Here is a 16828-nt window from a genome sequence, read left to right on the forward strand (position 1 = left end):
TTCCCACAACAAACTCACAGTCTGGAGTGAGTCAGTCAATCAATCATATTTATTGAGTGTGCACTGTGTACAGCACCCTGTACTGAGCGCTTGGGAGCCACTGTTGTTGCTAAGACAATTGCCAGGTGGATTATGGCACAGTACAGTCATCAGCACTTGCGTGGCTTAGTGGAAAGAGCATGTAACAGACCCAATCCCTGCCCACAAAGAGTTTACAGTCTAGAGGGGGGAGATGGACATTATTAGAAATAAAGGAATTACGGGACAATAATAATAATAATAATAACTGTGGTATTTAAGCACTTACTATGTGTCAAGCACTGTACTAAGTGCTGGGGTAGATACAAGGTAATCAGGTTGTCCCATGTGGGGCTCACAGTCTTTATCCCCATTTTACAGATGAGGTCACTGAGGCACAGAGAAGTTAAGCAGCTTGCCCAATGTCACACAGCAGATAAATGGAGGAGCAGGGATTAGAACCCACTACCTCTGATTCCCAATCCCAGGCTCTTGCTCACAGTCCAGAGAACTCACATCCTGGAGATTAGAGAAGATGCTTCTTAGCTTGTCCATTTCGGGGAAAATATTCCAGATTCCTTTTCAGAAACTGGTTCCAGAACTTCTCTTGCAAATCTTATCACTGGGAAAATTGGTATTGTGCTGGAATGCATATTCAGGGATTTGAAAATAGACGGAGTTTCACAGGGGAAGCCTTAATTATAATAATAATGGTATTTGTTAAGCGCTTACTATGCACCAGGCATTGTACTAACTGCTGGGGCGGAATACAAGCAAATCAGGTTGCAGTCAGTCCCTGTGCCATGAGGGGCTCACAGTCTCCATCCCCATTTTACAGATGAGGGAACTGAGGCCCTGAGAAGTGAAGTGACTTGCCCGAGGTCACACAGCACACGAGGCAAAGTCAGGATCAGAACCCATGACCTTTTGACTCCCAGGGCCGTGCCCTATCCACTACACTCATGCTACTTCCTGAACAGAGAGCGACCTCTGGTAATCCACATGGTGTCAAGGCCTTGCAGGAACCCTGAAACATAGCAGGTTCACCTGGGCAGTGGAAGCCACTGTTGTCGCCCCCTCCTACCTCACCTCCCTTCTTTTCTTCTCCATCCTAGCCCGCACCCTCCGCTCCTCTGCCACTGCTAACCTCCTCACTGGGCCTCGTTCTCGCCTATCCCACCGTCGACCCTCGGCCCACGTCCTCCGTCCTCCCCCTGGCCTAGAATGCCCTTCCTCCGCACATCCTCCAAGCTAGCTCTCTTCCTCCCTTCAAGGCCCTACTGAGAGCTCACCTCCTCCAGGAGGCCTTCCCAGACTGAGCCCCCTCCTTCCTCTCCCCCTCCCCATCTCCCCCACCCTACCTCCTTCCCCTCCCCACAGCACCTGTATATATGTTTTTTCAGATTTATTACTCTATTTTACTTGTACATATTTACTATTCTATTTATTTTATATGGTTAATGATGTGCATCTAGCTTTACTTCTATTTATTCTGATGACTTGACACCTGTTCACACGTTTTGTTTTGTTGTCTGTCTCCCCCTTCTAGACTATGAGCCCGTTGTTGGGTAGGGACCATCTCTATATGTTGCCAACTTGTACTTCCCAATCGCTTAGTATAATGCTCTACACGCAGTAAGCACTCAATAAATATGATTGAATGAATTGAATGAATGAATAAATTGCCAGCTAGATTATGGCACAGTGCAGTCATCAGAATTTGCATGGCCTAGTGGAAAGAGCCTGGGCTTGAGAGTCAGAGGACATGGGTTCTAATCCCAGCTCTGCCATTTGTCTGCTGTGTGACCTTGGGCAAGCTGCATAACTTCTCTGTGCCTATGTTCCCTCATCTGTAAAATGGGGATTAAGACTGTGAGCCCCACCTGGGACAACCTGATTACCTTGTATCTACCCCAGCGCTTAGAACAGTACTTGCCACATAGTAAGGGCTTAACAGATATCATCATTACTATTATTATTTTTATTTGAGGCAGTTGCTTTGGACTTAAATGAGTCCTGTGCTTAAAAAGCTTTGCATAAGTATCACACTTTGGTGAAGCAGCATGGCCTAGCAAAAAGCACATCAGAGTGGGAGTCAGAAGGACTTGGGTTCTCATACTCGTTCTTCCACTTGTCTACTGCGTGACCTTTGGCAAGTCATTTCACTTCTCTGGACTTCAGTTGCCTCATCTGTAAAATGGGGATTAAAACCAGGACCCCCATGAGGGACAGGGTCTGTGTCCAACCTGATTAGCTTGTATCTACCCCAGCACTTAGTATTATGCCTGGCATGAAGTAAGCACTGAACAAATTCTATGAAAAACAAAAACTTATGCTGCCCTCATTGTCAGCAGGAGGGTGAATGGTGGGACAAAAAAGTAATAATAATAATAATGGTATTTAAGTGCTTTCTATGTGTCAAGCACTGTTCTAAGCACTGGGGTAGGGACAAGCTAATCAGGTTGGTCACAGTCCCTTTTCCACATGGGGCTCACAACCTTCACCCCCATTTGACAGATGAGGTAACTGAGGCACAAAAAAATGAAATGACTTGACCGAGGTCACACAACAGACAAATGGCAGAGTGGGGATTAGAGCCCAGATCCCAGGCTTATGCTCTGTATACTCAGCCATTCTGCTTAATGGCTTATGTTATGCTTATGTTGCCAACTTGTACTTCCCAAGCGCTTAGTGCAGTGCTCTGCACACAGTAAGTGCCCAATAAATATGATTGATTGATTGATTGATTGATCAAATCAAGTGTTCCTTATATGCAAACCATCAGAACCCCAGTCAGCCCTTTCCTGTGAGCTCCGAGCTATTGCAATCTCAGAAGGAGATCCCTCTCCCCCATTTGCCCCTGACAAAGGGAAGCCCCTTCATTATGTGCAGTGGTGCTATAATCTTCACTTGGGTCTCAGCAATTGCTTTAATAATGCATTTTTAATTTGTGTCTGGTAAACAAAGGTCCATGCGATTGAAAAGTCAAGTCATTTAAGTTCTTTATGGGCTGGGATCCTGTCTACCCACTCATTTATTTTTAATGTCAATGGCCACACTATGGTTTTTTTTTAAAAAAAAAACTTAAAATTAGAGATGGAATATTTAAGCATGGCTTTCGGCACAGTCAGGCATTTTCAGAGGGGAACGGTTTTGTAGTAATTTGGTAATCAGCAGTGCTCCTCTGGGAAACACTCCCAGACTGAGAATCCTTGCTTGTAAAACACAGGAAGGAAAAATAGGGACATATTTTACGCATAAGTAAATATGCGTAAATCCAAGTAAATCCCCCGAACCCTGTCCAATATCGATGTATTCATTCATTCATTCAAACATATTTATTGAGCGCTTACTGTACGCAGAGTGCTGTACTAAGCACTTGGAAAGTACACAGTCACAAAGAGAGACAATCTCTGCCCAACAATGCTCTCACAGTCTAGAAGTTGTATGCTACAACTTGCCCTACCATTGTCTCATGGGGTTTGTTTTATTCTTTGCTTGCCCCTTTATTCTGCACTGAAATTCTTGGTTTTGGGCATTTTTAATATGGATATTCAGAGCATAAATGGGACGGTGTAAATAAAAGTGATGAAAGAATTGTGCTTAACAACTTCCTGAATTCATTCATTCATTCATTCATTCATTCAATCGTATTTATTGAGCACTTACTGTGTGCAGAGCACTGTACTAAGCGCTTGGGAAGTACAAGTTGGCAATATATAGAGACGGTCCCTACCCAACAGTGGGCTCACAGTCTAGAAGGAGGAGAGCAAACCTGTTTACCCATCAAAAGTGATGACACTATTGTCATCAAGGAAGACTTTGATCTCTCTAGCTCTAAAATATTTTTAAAATCTCCAATTAAACCAATATGAATAATACATGTATATTTAAATATATGTATATGTTTAATTTTATTTATATACATATAAATATACACATGTACATATATGTGTATCACATTGGTTAAAGATATATATTTTATATTGGCGTAGTGAGAAGCAACATGGAGTAATGGATAGACCTGGGACCTGGGAGTTAGAAGGTCATGGGTTCCAATCCTGGCTTCACCACTTGTCTGCTGTGTGACCTTGGGCAACTCACTTCACTTCTCTGGACCTCAGTTCCCTCATCTAGAAAATGGGGAGTGAGAATGTGAGTCCCACGTGGGGCATGGCCTATGTCCAACCTGATTTGCGTATATCTACCCCAGTGTTTAGTATAGTGCTTGGCACATAGTTAAGCACTTAACAAATACCTCCCCCTTCTAGACTGTGAGCCTGTTGTTGGGTAGGGACCATCTCTATATGTTGCCAACTTGTACTTCCCAAGTGCTTAATAGAGTGCTCTGCACACAGTAAGCGCTCAATAAATGTGATTGAATGAGTGAATGAAATACTATAATTATTATTATTAATTATTATATAATAAATAATAATGTTGGTATTTGTTAAGCGCTATGTACCAAGCACTGTTCTAAGTGCTGGGTCATCAGGTTGTCCCATGTGAGGCTCACAGTCTTAATCCCCATTTTGCAGATGAGGTAGCTGAGGCATAGAGCAGTTAAGAGACTTGCCCAAAATCACACAGCTGACAAGTGGCAGAGCCAAGTCCTACCCAACAATGGGCTCACGGTCTAGAAAGGGAGAGACAGACAACAAAACGAAGCAAAACAAGTAGACAGGCATCAATAGCATCAATATAAATAGAATTATAGATATATATATACACATCATTAATAAAATAAATAGAATAATAAATATGTAAGTATATGTGTGTATATACATATATATATACACACATATATATATATATATATATATATAAGTGTATATGTATATATTCAAGTACATTTGTGGCACTTGGACAGCAATTAGGTCCTGCCCTTTATTTTCCAAAGGAAACTAGGCAGGATTAAAGGTACAGATAAATAAAATCGGATTATCCTGTGCATATTAAATGGGGAATTGACTCTTGTCAGAGGGGATTCCAAGAGTTTAAATAGGATTAAGTTCAGTCCTTCTAATTTCTTGTTGCTTTTCCAGAGGTTTGAGACTTGGGCATCCTTGAAGTATCCTTCCTAGTGTTCTCATCAGATCTTTGTGGATGAATGTGGTTAGCGACTATAGAACTGTGTAAGAGTACAATTTATCCATAGGAGTACAGAGCATTGTGCTAAGCACTTGGGAAAGTACAGTAGAGTAAGTAGGCAAGATCGCTGCCCTCCAGAAGTTTACAGTCCAGTAGGGGAGGTATAAATCAATCAGTATTCTGTGTTGAGCACAACTGTGTGCCAAGCACTGTACTAAACCCTTGGGAAAGTACCATAGAATTAATGAACATGATCCTTTTTTTAAAATGGTGTTTGTATGTGCTTACTATGTGCTAGGCACTGTATTAAGCACTGGGGTGGATATAGTTGAATCAGGATGCACACAGTCCACGTCTCACATGGAATTCACAGTCTTTAACCCCATTTTGCAGGTGAAGTAACTGAATTACAGAGAAGGTAAGTGACTTACCCAAGGTCACACAGCAGAGGTGTGGCAGAGCCGGGATCAGAACCCGGGGCCTCTAACTCTAACCCATGCTCCCTGCCCTCTAGGAGCTAACAACCTTATGGAACACTCATTCTAAGTTTGCTTAAAGTTTCTTATTAATGCCCTACTCAATAAATCTGGCTTCTTTAGCTCCTGATATTCCCCAAATGGTAGCAAATTAAGCTGTGTGTTATAATTTCAGCCAATGGCAAGCTGAATCCTTAATCTGGAATGAGTCTTTCATTAAGGATTTAACTGGAGACCACTAACCTTGACCCCCTTTCTGACGCAGCAGAGAGATCTGGAAAAATAGATATCCAAATGTGTTTTATTATTCCCAAGACTTCCAGTTAAAGATTTCCAGTGATTAGGCCGAATTTGGAAGTGAAGCTTCAAAGATGATGGGAAATCAGGGTGGGAGTGTTCATTCAAAGCCACGAACAGTGTGTCTTGCTTAAGATGATTTGGAAGCATCGATAGAGAATTCTGATTTGGCAGACATTTATCGTATCATTTATTGGCCTTTATTGAGAATGATGGTATTTGTTAAAGGCTTACTATGTGCCAAGCACTGTTTTAAGCACTGGGGTTGATACAATCAGGTTATCCCATGTGGGGCTCACAGTCTTCATCCCCATTTTACAGATGGGGTAACCGTGGCACAGAGAAGTGAAGTGACTTTCTCAAAGTCACACAGCTGACATTGTGGGTTGACTGTGTGTAGCACACTGTACTAAGCTCTTGGAGAGTACAGTAAGGCAGAGTTGGAAGGCACTGTCCACAGCAAGCTTACTCATTTATTCATTCAATTGTATTTATTGAGCACTTACCATATGCAGAGCACTGTACTGAGCGTTCGAGAGAGTACAATACACCAATAAACAGACACATTCCCTGCCCACAGTATGAATCCCTGGGGTTTTCTTGCTACCGTTTTAATAGAGCAAAGGAGTAGAGACCATCCTGGCTCTACTAATGATGGTATTTGTTAATTTCTTACTATATGTCAAGCAATGTACTAAACTCAAGGGGTAGATTCAAGCACTTAGTACAGTGCTCTGCACACAGTAAGCACTCAATATGATTGAATGAATACAAGCTAATTGTGTTGGACACAGTCAGTATCCCATATTGGGCTCGCAGTCTTAATCCCCTCCTTACAATACGGTAACTGAGGCCCAGAGAAGTAAAATGACTTGCCCAAGGTCACACGGCAAACAAGTAGTGGAGCCAGGATTAGAACTCAGGTCCTTCTGACGCCCACGTCCCTGCTCTATCCACTAGACTATGCTCTAACTGTAAGCTCAATGTGGGCAGAAAATGTGTCTAACATTCAATTTGTTCTCTCCCAAGCACTTAGTGCAGTGCTTTGCACCTAGTAAGTGCTCAATAAATATGATTGAATTCATTCCTTCATTCATTCAATTGGTTGAATGAATGAATGGCTTTGATTTTCTATTCTGAGTTGGTGTCACCATCAACCCCAGGGTTCCTTTTAACAGAGGAGGTCTGATTTGATGAACCTGCTCTCCAGGTAAAGGAAAAAATAAATGACCATCATGACGATAATGAAAATAACATTTTGATATGAAAATTCTATAAGAATAGATTGCTCTGTTTATATAGCCATCCGAAGGATCTATGCAAATGCCCTATTATTTTGTCCAAATGGATCACTGGATTAGAACAAAAGGCTGGGCTGGATGGTACTCTCAGTTGATAAGGACAAGTGAACCCCAGTGCCTCTTCTGAAAGGTTACCAGGAGGGAATTTTAGATAAAGGGCTCCTGCATGCATAATGTTTTCTGCTTACCCTAAAACGGTTCACATAACTAGGTCTCATCATTTATCTACTTATAAAATGAATACAGGAATAGTTTGAGAGATGAGGCAGACATCAATGCCAAGGAAGAATGCTAGGGATAAAATCTAGATTTAGAAAGGTATTTAGTGGCAGTGAGGCCGCGGGGAAGTGGAGTGAAATGGAATTTTTAATTCTGGACTGCTATTTACTTCACTTGATGGGCTTTTAAGATTATATTTGGAATACTAATCTGCTTTTGAGCAATAGGAGGCTGCAGAACTATATCGAGAGGACTACCAGGCTCCAGATTAAACCATTGAAGAGATTAAGGAAATTAGACTATAAAAAAAAGTCATCTCTTCATAAATTAACCCAAAACCCAACTGAACAAAGGGAAACAGAATGATCTAGTGGATAGAGCACGGGCCCGGAAGCCATAATACTACTACTACTAATAATAATAATGGCATTTATTAAGGGCTTACTATGTGCAAAGCACTGTTCTAAGCGCTGGGGAGGTTACAAGGTGATCAGGTTGTCCCACGTGGGGCTCACAGTCTTAATCCCCAATTTACAGATGAGGTAACTAAGGCACAGAGAAGCTAAGTGACTTCCCAAAGCTACACGGCTGATGAGTGGTGGAGCCAGGATTTGAACCCATGACCTCTGACTCCAAAGCCCGTGCTCTTTCCACTGAGCCGTGCTGCTCAGGTCGTGAGTTCTAATTCCGGCTCTGCCACTTGTCTGCTGTGTGACCTTGGGCAAGTCACCTCATTTCTCTGGGCCTCATCTGTAAAATGGCGATTAAGACTCTGAGCCCTGTGAGGGACAGGGACTGCATCCAACATGATTATTATTATTGCTCCAGCTCTTAGAACAGCACCTGGAACATAGTAAGCACAATACCATAATTATTATTATTAATTGTTATTATTAACAAATCTTTGTGAATCCTGAGAGCAGCTTAATGGACCAAATCCAGGACAGGGAATCAGGAGACATGTGTTCCAATTCTGGATCTGTCACTTCAAGCTGTTTGACTTGGGACTACTCACTTAACTGTTCTTATGCCTGAACTCTCCCAAGCACTTAGTGCACTGCATTGCATACATAAATCCTCAATAAATATCAATGATTGATTCCTCATATAATAATAATAATAATTATGGTATTTCTTCAGTGCCAAGCACTGTTCATCCACCAAGCTAGCTCTCTTCCTCCCTTCAAGGCCCTACTGAGAGCTCACCTCCTCCAGGAGGCCTTCCCACACTGAGCCCCTTCCTTCCTCTCCCCCTCATCCCCCTCTCCCCACCATCTTACGTCCTTCCTTTCTCCACAGCACCTGTATATATGTATATATGTTTGTACATATTTAGTACTCTATTTATTTATTTATTTATTTATTTATTTTACTTGTACATATCTATTCTATTTATTTTATTTTGTTAGTATGTTTGGTTTTGTCTCCCCCTTTTAGACTGTGAGCCCACTGTTGGGTAGGGACTGTCTCTATATGTTGCCAATTTGTACTTCCCAAGCGCTTAGTACAGTGCTCTGCACACAGTAAGCACTCAATAAATACGATTGATGATGATGATGTTCTAAGTGCTGGGGAAGATACAAGTTAATCAGGTTGGACAGAACACAGTCTCTGTCCAATTATTATATCATAATAATTATGATATTTGTGAATAATAATAATAATAATGATGGCATTTGTTAAGTACTATGTGCCAAGCACTGTTCTAAGCACTGGGGGAATACGAGGTGATCAGGTTGTCCCACATGGGGCTCACACTCTTAATCCCCATTTTACAGTTGAGGTAACCAAGGCCCAGAGAAGTGAAGTGACTTGCCCAAGGTCACACTGCAGACATGTGGTAGAGGCAGGATTAAAACCCAGGTCCTTCTGAATCCCAGGCCCATGTTCTGTCCATTAAGCCATGCTGCTTCTCGTTTTTTTTAATGGTATATTTTAAGTGCCTACTAAGCGGGCAGCAGTGTGGTCTAGTGGATAGAACATTGGCCTGAGTGTTAGAAGGACCTGGATTCTAATCCTGCCTTTGCCATGCATCTTCCGTGTGACCTTGGGCAAGTCACTTAACTTCTCTGGGCCTCAGTTACCTCATCTGTAAAATGGGCATTGAGACTGTGAGCCCCACATGGAACAAGGACTGTGTCCAACCCAGTTACGTTGCTATGCCAGCACTTAGTACAGTGTCTGGCACATAGTAAGCACTTGACAAATACCACAATTAATATTATTATTATTACCAAGCACTGAAAAATGTGCTGGAGTAAGAGATAAGATAACAGGGATTGCATTCTTTTGGTACTCCACATCAAGGAAAATTACCCCCAGATTTCACAAGTGATTTGGCATAGTGATTAGAGCATGGGCCCGGGAGACAGACATTTGTGGGGTTTAATTCATTCATTCATTCATTCACTCATTCAATCATATTTATTGAGCGCTTACTGTGTGCAGAGCACTGTACTAAGTGCTTGGGAAGTACAAGTTGGCAACATATAGAGACAGTCCCTACCCCACAACGGGCTCACAGTCTAGAAGGGGGAGACAGATAACAAAACAAAACATGTGGACAGGTGTCAAGTCGTCAGAATAAATAGAAATAAAGCTAGATGCACATCATTAACAAAATAAATAGAATAGTAAATATGTACAAAGAATAGTAACTACGTACAAATTCATTCAATCGTACTTATTGAGCGCTTATTGTGTGCACAGCACTGTACTAAGCACTTAGAAAGTACAATTCAGCAATAGAGAGAGACAATCCCTGCCCATACAGGCTTACAGTCGAGAAGGGGGGAGACAGACATCAAAACAAGTAAACAAGCATCAATACAAATTAATAGAATTATAGATTATATATATATGTATATATATGTATATATATACATACATACATATATATATATATATATATATATACACATAAGTGCTGTGGGAAAGGGGGAAGGAGGAAGAGCAAAGGGAGTGAGTCAAAATGACATGAAAGGGAGGGGGAGTGACTCTGCCACTTGTCTGCTGTGTGACCTTGGACAAGTCACTTCACTTCTCTATGCCTCAGTTACCTCATCTGCAAAATAGGAATTAAGACTATGAGCCCTTCACAGGAGAGGGACTGTGTCCAACCCAACTTGCTAGTTGCTTAGTACAGTGCCTGGCACATAGTAAGTGCTTAAGAAGTACCATAATTATTATTATTGTTCTTATTATTATTTGACAATGATTTCTCCTCATGCTTCGTGTTTGCTTTCCCTTAGTGGCCCCTGCATCAGTTGGTTCCACCTGTATATATGTATATATGTTTGTACATATTTATTACTCTTTATTTATTTATTTATTTTACTTGTACATATCTATTCTATTTATTTTATTTTGTTAGTATGTTTGGTTTTCTTCTCTGTCTCCCCCTTTTAGACTGTGAGCCCACTGTTGGGTAGGGACTGTCTCTATATGTTGCCAACTTGTACTTCCCAAGCGCTTAGTACAGTGCTCTGCACACAGTAAGCGCTCAATAAATACGATTGATTGATTGATTCCATTTACGTTATTAAAACCGTGGGCCAGAAGTGTCTGATGATTGGCTGGGAGAGACCAGAAGTTGATGCTTTAGGTTGTAGCAACGGGACGCTCATTACAGGCTACAGGGTACATAGATAAACAGTGCGCTTCTTCAAGGGTTCAATTCATACGTTGCTCGAGATTGGGACTGGAAACTGCTTTCTTAATATCATGGGGTGGTGTTTTCATTCCAGTTTCCCCAAGAGGTTGGACGTAGAAATATTTTATGTACTTTATGATCAGAAATGAGTTGATTCATTCGATCATATTTATTGAGCACTTACTGTGCGCAGAGCACTGGACTAAGCACTGGGGGAATACAAAATAAAGATAGACACATTCAAAGCCCCCAGTGGGCTTCATTATGGTATTTATCTTATGCTGTCCGATCCATAGTGACGCCATGGACACATCTCTCCCTGAACGCCCTGCTCTCCATCTGCAATCATTCCGGTAGTGGATCCACTGAGTTTTCTTGGGAAAAATCCAGAAGCGTTTTAACACTGCCTCCTTCCGCGTAGTTAACCTGAGTCTCTACCCTCGACTCGCTCCCCTGTAACTGCCGCCCAGCACAGGGAAGTCTTGACTTTTAGCTGATTGCCTGCCACTCACTAGCCACTGCCCAAGCTAGGAATGGAATGGGTAGACCCCTGCTTCACTCTCCCTCCCATAGCCGAGACTGGTAGAGGACTGGAAACTCTCCAGGTACGATCCTGAGAGGGTTCATTATATTTACTCTGTGCCAAACCCTGTGCTAATTGCTGAGATAAATAGAAATATAACAGATCAGACACAGTCCCTGATCCACACAGGGCTCACAATCCAGGCGAGGGTGGACTGTGCAGAAAGAAAAGCCAACAGTTGATTTAAACAATAATGGGCAACAGACTCAACAAGCCAAGAAAAGATAGTTCTTGGAGTTGAGTTCTCAGATTTCTGTAGTCAGTAACTCAGTCTATCATATGTACTGATCACTTACTGTATGTAGAATACTGTACTAAATGCTCGGAAAGTACAATTCAACAATAGAGATAATCCCTGCCCAGAGTGGGCTTACACTCTAGAAGCGGGGAGACAGACGTCAAAACAAGTAAATGGTCATCAATAGAAATAAATAGAATTATAGCTATCTACACATTGAAACAAGTCTGTCTCCCCTTCTAGACTGCAAGTGGTGGTGGTGGTGGTGAGGGGAATGTGTCTATCAACTCTGTGGCATTGTACTCTCCCAAGTGCTTAGTACAGTGCTCTGCACAGAGTATGTGATCAATAAATATCACTGATTAATCGAATAACTTTAGGACATGGGAAAATTGAGCCCATTGTATACTTTCAAAGCATTAGAGTAAAATTAAATGTAAATGATTCTGAAGAAATAGCAAGAAAAGAGCCCAGGAAAAGAAGAGCTGGTTGTGGGCTGGGAACACTCATTGTGTTGTACTCTCCCAATCAAGAAATCAATCAATCAATCATATTTACTGAGCACTTGCTGCATGCACAACACTGTACTACTAATAATCATTACGGTACTTGTTAAGTGCTTACTATGTGCTAGGCATTGTATTAAGCACTGAGGGGAATACAAGCAAATCAGGTTGGACACAATCCCTGTCCCCTATGGGGCTCGCAGTCTCAATCCCCATTTTACAGATGAGGTAAATGAGGCCCAGAGAAGTGAAGTGTCTTGCCCAAGGTCACACAGCAGACAGGTGGTGGAGCTGGGATTAGAACCCATGACCTCTGGCCCCCAGGTCTGTGATCTATCCACTACTCCAAGCTGCTTCTGCGCTCGGGAGAGTACAATGTAGCAGAGATGGTAGACACGTTCCCTGCCCACAGTGAGCTTACAGTCAAGAAGGGGAGACAGACATTGTAAATAAATAAATAATAACAATAATAATGATAATAATGATGGTATTTGTTAATCAATCAATCAATCGTATTTATTGAGCGCTTACTATGTGCAGAGCACTGTACTAAGCGCTTGGGAAGTACAAATTGGCATCACATAGAGACAGTCCCTACCCAACAGTGGGCTCACAGTCTAAAAGGGGGAGACAGAGAACAGAACCAAACATACCAACAAAATAAAATAAGTAGGATAGAAATGTACAAGTAAAATAAATAAATAAATAAATAAATAGAGTAATAAATATGTACAACCATATATACATATATACAGGTGCTGTGGGGAAGGGAAGGAGGTAAGACGGGGGGATGGAGAGGGGGACGAGGGGGAGAGGAAAGAAGGGGCTCAGTCTGGGAAGGCCTCCTGGAGGAGGTGAGCTCTCAGCAGGGCCTTGAAGGGAGGAAGAGAGCTAGCTTGGCGGATGGGCAGAGGGAGGGCATTCCAGGCCCGGGGGATGACGTGGGCCAGGAGTCGATGGCGGGACAGGCGAGAGCGAGGTACAGTGAGGAGATTAGTGGTGGAGGAGTGGAGGGTGCGGGCTGGGCTGGAGAAGGACAGAAGGGAGGTGAGGTAGGAGGGGGCCGAGGGGATGGACAGCCTTGAAGCCCAGGGTGAGGAGTTTCTGCCTGATGCGCAGATTGATCGGTAGCCATTGGAGGTTTTTGAGGAGGGGAGTAATATGTCCAGAGCGTTTCTGGACAAAGATAATCCGGGCAGCAGCATGAAGTATGGATTGAAGTGGAGAGAGACACGAGGATGGGAGATCAGAGAGAAGGCTAGTGCAGTAGTCCAGACGGGATAGGATGAGAGCTTGAATGAGCAGGGTAGCAGTTTGGATGGAGAGGAAAGGGCGGATCTTGGCAATGTTGCGGAGCTGAGACCGGCAGGTTTTGGTGACGGCTTGGATGTGAGGGGTGAATGAGAGAGCAGAGTCGAGGTGATGCTCACACGGTGATGCTCACAGTTTTTAATCCCCATTTTACAGATGAGATAACTGAGGCCCAGAGAAGTTAAGTGACTTGCCCAAAGTCACACAGCTGACAGTTGGCAGAGCCGGGATTTGAACCCATGACCTCTGACTCCAAAGCCCATGCTCTTTCCACTGAGCAACGCTGCTTCTCCGATAAATATGGATATGTATATAAGAGCTGAGGATAAAGAGAAGCAGCGTGGCTCAGTGGAAAGAGCCCGGGCTTTGGAGTCAGAGGTCATGGGTTTGAATCCCGGCTCCGCCACATGTCTGCTGTGTGACCTTGGGCAAGTCACTTAACTTCTCTGAGCCTCAGTTACCTCATCTGTAAAATGGGTATTAAGACTGTGAGCCCCACGTGGGACAACCTGATCACTTTGTATCCCCCCAAGCGCTTAGAACAGTGCTTTGCACACCGTAAGCGCTTAACAAATGCCAACATTATTATTATTATTATAAAGGGAGCAAATCCCGGTTCAAAGGTTGTGCAGAAGGGAATGGGAAAAGAGGAAATGAGGGAAGGCCTCTTGGAGGAGATGTGCCTTTAATGAGACTTTGGAAGGTGGGGAGAGTGATCGTCTGTTGGATACGAAGAGGGAGGGCGTGCCAGGCCACAGGCAGGATGTGGATGACAGGTTGTTAATAAGATGGACAAGATCAAGGTACAGTTGAGTAGTTGGCATTAGAGTAGCAAACCATGCAGGGTGGGTTGTTGTAAGACCCAAGTGCTTAGTACAGTGCTCTGTCAATAAAAAGCCCTCATGGCGTAGTGGGAAGCAATATGGTTTTGTAGCTAGAACACAGGCAAGGTCATGGGTTCTAATCCTGGCTCCACCACTTGTCTTCTGAGTGACCTTGGGCAAGTCACTTCACTTCTCTGGGCTCCAGTTACCTCATCTGTAAAGTGGGGATTGAAACTGTGAGCCCCACATGGGACGGGGACTGTGTCCAGCCCGATTTGCTTGGGTCCACCCCAGTGTTTAGAACCCTGCATGGCACATAGTAAGCACTTAACAAATACTATCATTATTATTATTCAAAACTCAGAAACCAGGATATCTTCTCTAAGCACGGGTCCCAGGGTCTGCTATTTTGCCTTTTTCTTTGTCCTTAGCTTGGAAGGAGTTATAGTCACAATAAAATCTGCTAATCTCCCTAGTAACTCACTTCTTATTCCCTCCAGCTTCCCCTTAGTGTCAACAGAAAAATGATTTCCTTGGTCCTATCCTCTCCAAAAAGAGACATTAGCTGTCACAGATTCGTTTCCTACAAGTGAAATCTACAACTGGTATCCACAATTTCAGAAGGTTCCCTTATGTAGTTGTTTATTTACACATAAATCTCTCTCATTCTGCAGAACTGCGGAACAGTGCCCACCGAGTAATGATCTCACTTTGAGGGTTTATGCAGGAAAATTGAATTTCTCTCCCTCGTATCAAATCTATTCTCTTACTACACCCAACTCATCCACTCACCTTTCCTCCCTCTCACCCCTTTAATCTCCTCTTCTCCAGCTTGGAATTCCTTCCCTGTTTTCAAATCCTGAAAAGGAGCATGGCCTAGTGGATAGAGACCAGGCCTAGGAGTCAGAAGCCATGGGTTCTAATTCTGCCTCTGCCACTTGTCTGCTGTGTGACCTTGGGTAAGTCACTTCACTTCTCTGGGCCACAGTTACCTCATCTGTAAAATGGGGATTAAGACTGTGAGTCCCTTGTGGGATGTGAACTGTGTACAACCTAATTAGGTTGAATCTACCCTAGCCTTTACTACAGTGCCTAGCACATAGTAAGCCCTTAACACATATCATTACAAAAATAATAATAATCCCCTTGAACACAGCTTGCTGCTTGTCTGCTTATTGTTGTAGTGCACTGTCCCAAGCATTTAGAACAGTGCTCTGCACACAGTAACAACCCAATAAATATGATTGAATAAATGAATGAATCTCCAAAGCCCTCCTGAAATCCCACCTCTTCCAGGAGGCTTTTTCTCATTATTTTGTCAATTAGCAACCACCAACTCAAGTACTCCAAACCACCCATAATCCTTTTGTACATGTAGATTTATTCTTCTCACACTTATTCATGCCTCCTCCAGGAGGCCCTCCCAGACTGAGCCCCCCTTTTTCCTCTGCTCCTCCTCCTCTCCCTCTGCCCCCCGTCCTATCCCTTCCCCCTCCCCACAGCACTTGTGTATATTTGTACACATTTTTTACTCTATTTTATTAATGACGTGTATATATGCATAATTCTGTTTATCTATTTTGATGGTATTGATGCCTGTCTACTTGTTTTGTTGTCTGTCTCCCTCATTCTGTGCTGTGAGCCCGTTGTTGGGTAGGGATTGTCTTGATCTGTTGCCAAATTGTACTGTCCAAGCACTGAGTACAGTGCGCTACGCACAGTAAGCGCTCAATAGATACGACTGAATGAGTGAATGAATGAATGAATGAATAAATGGCATTTGTTAAGCACTTACTTTGTGCCAGGCACTGTACTGGCATCGACACAAGCCAATCAGGTTGGACACAGTCCCTGGCCCACATGGAGTTCACAATCTTAATCCCCATTTTATAGATGAGGTAAACCCACATGGAGTTCACAGTCTTAATCCCCATTTTATAGATGAGGTAACTGAGGTCCAGAGAAGTGAAGTGACTTACCCAAGGTCGCACAGAAGACAAGTGGCAGAGCCAGGATTAGAATCCAGGCCCTTCTGACTCCCAGGACTGTGCTCTGTCCACTAGACCACACTGTTTCTTATTTATTCACCTAGCCATATTTCCCTTTTCATTTTCCTTCTCTCTCTAAATTATTTTGTTTCTCCCTCCCCTCTTTGACTGTAAACTCTTTGATGCCAAGAATCATGAACTTTACTGTACTCTCCCAAGCTCACATGGGGCTCATTCTAAGTAGAAGAGAGGACAGGTATTGAATTCCCATTTTACAGATGAGGGAACTGAGGCATGGAGAAGTTAAGTGACTTGCCCGAGGTC

The 16828-nt window shown here is 42.9% G+C and overlaps 1 protein-coding gene and 1 non-coding gene across 2 annotated transcripts in view; one reads left to right on the plus strand and one right to left on the minus strand.

Annotated features, from left to right (window-relative positions):
• C4H4orf50 (chromosome 4 C4orf50 homolog) overlaps nucleotides 1-16828 on the plus strand; it is a 159041-nt gene that overhangs the window by 99074 nt on the left and 43139 nt on the right. Inside the window, 2 exon segments of the mRNA XM_038745438.1 lie at nucleotides 10654-10672; nucleotides 10930-11041. Of these exon segments, the coding sequence (XP_038601366.1) occupies nucleotides 10654-10672; nucleotides 10930-11041 (131 nt within the window).
• LOC119927965 lies at nucleotides 11540-11677 on the minus strand. Its single transcript, XR_005450928.1, has one exon. It is a non-coding gene; the product is annotated as a small nucleolar RNA SNORA7 (small nucleolar RNA).

Source organism: Tachyglossus aculeatus, chromosome 4 (genome assembly GCF_015852505.1).
Source record: "Tachyglossus aculeatus isolate mTacAcu1 chromosome 4, mTacAcu1.pri, whole genome shotgun sequence".
Taxonomy (NCBI): domain Eukaryota; kingdom Metazoa; phylum Chordata; class Mammalia; order Monotremata; family Tachyglossidae; genus Tachyglossus; species Tachyglossus aculeatus.